General features: G+C 42.9%; 1 protein-coding gene across 1 annotated transcript; it reads left to right on the plus strand.

Moving 5' to 3' along the window:
* The first annotated feature begins 1,088 nt into the window (after window positions 1-1,088).
* Window positions 1,089-6,455, plus strand: LOC137733894 (nitrate regulatory gene2 protein). The gene is made up of 4 exons (XM_068473105.2): window positions 1,089-2,578; window positions 2,779-2,966; window positions 3,892-4,115; window positions 5,371-6,455. The coding sequence occupies exons 1-4, from the start codon at window positions 1,252-1,254 to the stop codon at window positions 6,158-6,160; spliced, it is 2,529 nt and encodes an 842-aa protein (XP_068329206.2). The 5' UTR covers window positions 1,089-1,251; the 3' UTR covers window positions 6,161-6,455.
* Window positions 6,456-6,694: the final 239 nt, after the last annotated feature.

The following is a 6,694-nucleotide window of genomic DNA, read 5'->3' on the forward strand; positions in this document are numbered from 1 at the left end:
GTGTGTAGTCGTAATATAGTTAAGAATGTTATTGTGTAAATCATATAGCAATTCTATAATATCTTTCAGGATAGTGTCCTAGTTCAGTTGTAATACTTAAAAGGTAAGAAGTTTACCTTTCTTAAAAATAAAAGCAGAAAAGTATAATTCTCTCTTTTTTCTCTTGTCGCCGCCCCCAAAAAAAAAAAGAAAAAAAAAAAAAAAAACCTCGTGTTATAACTGAACTCTTAATTTAATTAAATCCGTTAAAAGAGACGCACTTACCATTGCTATTTTCTTACCTTAAATAGAACTAGAGAACTTAATTTTGATCAATGGATTAAACAATATCATTGGTACTTATGGTACTATAGATTAAAATTTGAGGGCATATAAATTTAAATGTTGTGCGAAAAGTAACATATACTATAAGTGCAAAGTTTATATAGTACGGCTTTCGTAGTGATGAAGAATATGATAAATATAGAAGGAATATTTGGTTGCTTGATGTCGAAAGATTTTTTCATCGAGGCCAAACTTAACTCCTTGATCTCGATATCATGTCAACCCTTTAATATTTAATTAAAAATTTACATAAACAAAATGATTTAAATTTATAGTTTAACAACATTTACAAATAAAGTCATCAAAGAATATTTGTCATTAGTTATCTTCCAACCTAGTTAACGTTACAACGTTACATTACCTATACCACTTACTCTTTTGTTCTTTTCTTCAAAAAAGGGACCAGTTGGTGGCTTTGCCACTATTATTCATCATTTCGAGAGTCGGAAAGACTCACATAAACATTTTAGTCTTCTTTGACCACTATTTTATGATTTACTAGCACTAAAAATTGAATACATGCGGTGTATAAACATAAATAAAAGATAAAACAAACCCCAAATAAGTCCGACACAGAAACATTTTTTGGTTAGGTTTAATTCCCAACCCTTTTCAATACATTTTACTCTTTTGCAATAAAAAGAAGAAAAACAATACTTTTTGTTTTGTAAAAATAGAATTAAGAAAATACCCACTTTACTCTTTCCATAGAAAAGTAAACAAATAAAAAAGTAATGTATTTCAGTCGAAAAATAAAAAATAATAAGAAAAAGAAAAAGAAAACTACCCCAACAGGCAACAGTCCAAAGCCTATAACTTGTCGTCCCCCTTCCTCTCAGCTCGAACCAGGCTTCATCACTTCCCACTTCGGTTTGATTTTCTTCTCTAAATATTTATTAAATTATTATTACTATTATTCTTGGCTTTATGGGGTGTACGGCGTCGAAATTGGACAACGAGGACACAGTGAGGCGGTGCAAGGAGCGGCGCCGCCTCATGAAAGACGCCGTCTACGCTCGCCACCACTTGGCCGCTGCCCACGCCGACTACTGCCGTTCCCTCCGCCTAACCGGCTCTGCCCTCGTCTCCTTCGCTGCCTTCGAGCCTCTCTCTATCTCCCATCAAACCCCTGCCGTCTTCCTCCACCAAGCCCCCCCTTCCACCACCAACCACATCCCTCCACGTGCCCCCTCCCCCGCTTCCTCCTCCCTCCACCCGCCGCCACCACCTCCTCCGCCTCTCTCTTCCACCATCAACAGCTCCAACCTCCCCCACATCTTTTCCTCCTCCTCCGCCCATTCCTCTCGCCAACATCGCCGCCGCCGCCAGCCGCCGCCGAAGCTTCCTCACATATTGTCGGAATCGAGTCTTCCTTCTTCCCCTGGAAGTCAGAAGTCGAATTTCAGCAACCCTTTTGGGTTTCCGTCGGCTTTCCAGGCGGAGTCGAACTACTCGAGGACGCCGTCGCAGGCCTCCTCCATGTGGAACTGGGAAAATTTCTACCCTCCATCGCCGCCGGACTCTGAGTTCTTCGATCAACGCCAAAAAAGCCAAACGCAATCCCGCCAGCACCAAAAATCGCCCCCCCACCTCGACCCGGAACATTCCGACGAGAACAATTCAGAGACGGAGGCGGTAGAGGATGAGCCGCTCGAGACCGAAACCGAAAGATCGGAGTACGATTTCTTCCTCAACCATCGAAACCCAAAAGCCCAGAACGCCCATCAGCAAAAGAGGCACGAGTACGCTCAGTCGGAGAAGTACGCTCAGTCGGAGAAGTACGCGCCGTCGCAGAAGTACGCCCATTCCGAGAAATACGCTCAATCGGAGAGAGAGGAGGTGCAGTGCAGTGAGTGGGACGACCACGACCACTGCAGCATGACGAGCTCCTCTGACGAAGGGGACGACGAGAGGGAGTCGAGATCCGAGATGGGTACCCGGTCGACTTTCGAGCCGGAATCGGTTCGGGCCGAGTCGGTGGCCGGTTCGGGCCGGGTTCCGACGGCTCAGCCGATGCCGGGGTATGCACCAAGCGCGAGCAAGTCGGAGAGGTCGGAGGGGTCGGAGGGCGGGAGCACTTACCGGAGCAGTGAGATCTCCAATATGAAGATGGTGGTGAGGCACAAGGATTTGAAGGAGATTGTGGAGGCGATTAAGGAGAATTTCGACAGGGCCGCAACCGCCGGCGATCAAGTTTCCGAGATGCTCGAGACCAGCCGGGCCCAGCTCGATCGGAGCTTTCGGCAGCTAAAGAGTATGTCCTCCTTTTAACTTTGAATTGGGGGTGTTTGGTTCCCGGGAAAATGTGTGGGAAAATAAATCGAATCTTTGGGACAGTGATCAAAATGCAAACGATTGAATCAAATTTCATGGAAAATTTTAAATTTTAAGGGGGATTAAAATTTCGGGTTCAATCGGAATTAACATTGATTTCGTTCCAATTATTTCTTGCAGAGACAGTGTACCACTCCAGTAGTGTGCTGAGCAGTTTGAGCTCCACTTGGAGTTCAAAACCGCCGCTGGCGGTCAAGTATCGGCTGGATGCCGGCTCGCTCAACAGCGAGCCGGGCGGTTCAAAGAGCCTCTGCTCCACCTTCGAACGGCTCTTGGCCTGGGAGAAGAAGCTCTATGAGGAAGTCAAGGTATTCATATATTTTACTCAATTTTTTTACCCAAGTGTAATTTTTATTGGTTAATTAAGAATAATTTAGAGTAATTAAGTAAATCTGGTTGTGTTTAATCTTAAGACAAAGGGGTGGGTAGCCATCAGTGACAGTGGGTTGTACTGCCTGATTGATGCTCTGATCCACCGCGGTTTTTACTATAACGTCTAACAAGCCTGCATTGACGAAAATGCCCATGGTCGGTGTTTGGGCATAAAGCTCAGGCCTTTTTCCGGTGCATCTTTTTATGATTTGGACGGTTGCTTTTCCCCCAGTAGTAGCTTTCATTTTGGAATGCTGGTGAAAATGACTGATATGCCCTTGACAGCCTGTGAAATTAACATGGACACCCCTGTATTTGTAGCCTACTAGCTAGACTCCTCTGATATTTTTGGTCGGCAAATGTTGACACCTTAACGAATGTGGCTTCATATTCTGAGGAAGCGCTTTCGATGTTTGTGTATAAGATATCTACTACATTCGTCATCGTTTGTAAATTGGTTTTTGTTTTTGATCCGAATCCACTTTCCGCCTTTCCTTTTTTTTTTATTAAAGGAGGCCTTGCACGGGAAACTTTATGCATTTTTTGTTCTTCTCTTTTCCGAAATTGGTTAAACTTTAGTTCGTATGGATTTACTTTTTCCTTTCGGTACACTTGAATGGTTTCGATAATTCATGCCTTTTACTTCAAATATAACGGAATCATGCCGCAGTTGTCATACTGTGGAAATGTAGTACTGGAAGAGTGCAAAAATTGGAGTTGCAGAGATGATTGGCTTGACGGTCATGTGCCCAAATTCGGCTGTTTCAGGAAATAAGTTTATATTGTTGTATTTATGTGGAAGCCATGTGGTTTCAAATTGGAAAGTGCTGATGCAGGCAAATTATTGTTATTGAATATCAGGCCAGAGAAGGTGTCAAGATTGAGCACGAGAAGAAGCTGTCCGCACTGCAACATCAGGAGTACAAGGGGGAGGACGAAACCAAAGTAGACAAGACCAAGGCGTCGATAAAGAGGCTGCAATCACTAATCATTGTCACATCTCAGGCCGTCTCTACCACCTCCACCGCCATCATTGATCTTAGAGACTCCGATCTCGTGCCTCAGCTTGTTGAACTGTGCCACGGGTAAGTCTCATATTTTTTTTTTTTTTTTGATTAAATGAATCAGAAAAATCTTTTTTTCTTATGGAAAAATATATTTGGGGTATTTTGTTCGTTATAAATTTCTGTTGGTGAAGTTAAATTTAGCACATGTGAAAAATGCGAGGGTAGATCACTGGCCTTTTATCTTGGTAGCTGGAGCCTGGAGGGGTTATGAGCTGCTACTCTGCTGTGCCACTTGCTTCTTTCCCCCTCTGGAACCACATGTTCCCTGTTGTCCTGGATTGTCCAATCCAATCTAATCCAGTCTCTGGCCATCTCTTAAAACTAGGCAGTGGCCCCAAAATTTCTTCTCCGGTGGCTACTTTTCCTCGGCTGTAAACCCTTTTGGTAATTGTAGATGGAGAGTTTGGTGGATTTGACTTTAACTATGACATGTCCCACCATTGTCTGTTTCTGGATCCACTTCCAGATCTGATCAACTAACAAGGGCACTAACATCATTAATTTTTCAAATTCTTATTGTTTATAAAGAAGTAGGATTCTCTCCCCTCTTATTTCCATTCCCTTCCCTCCCCTCCTCTCACATATTGCTTTTTGTCTTATTGTCTTTATTAAAAAATCAATATAAGATGTTGACGTGGCTAAACTGTAACCGTTCAAATAGGAGGGGAGGGAAGGGGAGAGAGATTAGGAGGGGAGAGAATCCTCCTCCGTTTATAAATCGGTGTCATTATTGAGAAGCGATACTCTCTCATCACCAATTCACCGTGTGTCAAGCTCTTACGGGACATGCCGTTCACTTTTTGAACACATGTCAAGTGCCACTGGGGCTATGATTTGGTTGCAATAGAGAATTTCTCGTCGTTATGAGAAGTGACAGTTGCATAATCATCATGTTTGTGGGATCAATTTTGAAGACAATAATTACTAACGTGAATTACCAAAAGGTCCTACACCAATTTACTTTTCTTGCTTGAGGTGGACATACTTTGTCCGAAAGGAATGAGATGGAGGGTAGTTAAGACTTGTGTGTTATCTTCTCTGCTACAGCTCAGGCTCGTATAGATTTTTCTTTCCAGTAATAATATTGATCAAAAACTCGGATTAGCGTATTATATTCTGTCATATACATGGAACTGTAGAACAATAGTTAAATTCTTCTGATGACCCTGCTTTATCGAATAATGGGTAGATCCGCTTATCATATGAGTAGGGTTTATCTGAACAGTGATTTGAATTTGAATGTCTATTTATATGCGTGATATACCGAATGCAGGTTCATGTACATGTGGAGATCAATGCACCAGTACCATGAAGTCCAGAACGACATTGTACAACAGGTTAGGGGACTTGTGAACCAATCAGCGAAGGGCGACTCAACTTCGGAACTACATCGGCAGGCAACACGTGACCTTGAATCAGCTGTCTCTGCCTGGCACTCCAGTTTCTGCCGTTTAATAAAGTTCAAACGGGACTTTATCCGGTCTGTTCATGGTTGGTTCAAGCTCACCCTTCTTCCTGTAAACAACGACATGACCTTCAATGTGCACAACGAATCTTCTGATGTATATTCCTTCTGTGATGAGTGGAAGCTTGCACTTGAGCGCGTCCCTGACACAGTAGCTTCTGAGGCTATCAATAGCTTTATCAATGTTGTCCACGTAATCTCTCTGAAACAGAGTGAAGAGCTCAAGATCAAAAAACGCACTGAAACTGCATCAAGGGAGCTTGAGAAAAAGGCTTCTTCTCTCCGAAACATTGAAAAGAAATTCTACCACTCCTACTCCATGGTTGGTATCGGGCTTCCTGACTCAGGGCCTGAAAATGGGCAGGTTTTGGATGCGCGAGACCCGCTTGCTGAGAAGAAATCTGAACTTACAACCTGCCAGAGGCGGGTTGAAGATGAGATGATGAGGCATACAAAGGCGGTGGAGGTGACAAGAGCCATGACTCTAAACAATCTTCAAACAGGCTTGCCAGGAGTTTTTCAGGCACTGACCAGCTTTTCTGGCCTATTTACGGAGGCACTTGAGTCGGTTTGTACTCGTTCCTACGCCATCAAATAGACGGAAAAACGTAGTTTCGGTGCTCGTGGTTTTGCGGTAATTAAGTCGGAGTTTATCAGAGCTGGGAATTTTTTGTCAGGGTGCTCATATTGTTGGTGGTATTCTTTTGAGGGGATTACAACATGTAAATATGTGGAATTTTGTGGTTTGCAAATCCTTTTGTTTTGGAAGAAGGAAAAGTATCCATGTACAGGGGAAGTGCTTAAGATTGTTGTTAATCCGAGCTGAGCTGAGCTGAGCTTCTTCGCAGTTTTCAGCATACAAATAAATGTACGTGCTTTGCGTCTTGTGTTTACCTGTCTACATCATTAACCGAGAAATTCACATTTACCCTTTTTGAGTTCTGAACTAACTAGCCATTAGTCTAGTGATACGCCACTTTCTAATGAAAACTGAAAATTTAAAACGCACGACGGTCAAATGGCCCCACCGTCTTGAGGATCATTGTAACTATATGCAACCCTGAGCCTCTAGTAGTTGCTACTATCATATCACATACACTGACTAAAATAAAAACAAAAAATGGACAAGTGT

This window comes from Pyrus communis, chromosome 7, assembly GCF_041283825.1.
Source record: "Pyrus communis isolate YQ-2024b chromosome 7, ASM4128382v1, whole genome shotgun sequence".
Classification (NCBI taxonomy): domain Eukaryota; kingdom Viridiplantae; phylum Streptophyta; class Magnoliopsida; order Rosales; family Rosaceae; genus Pyrus; species Pyrus communis.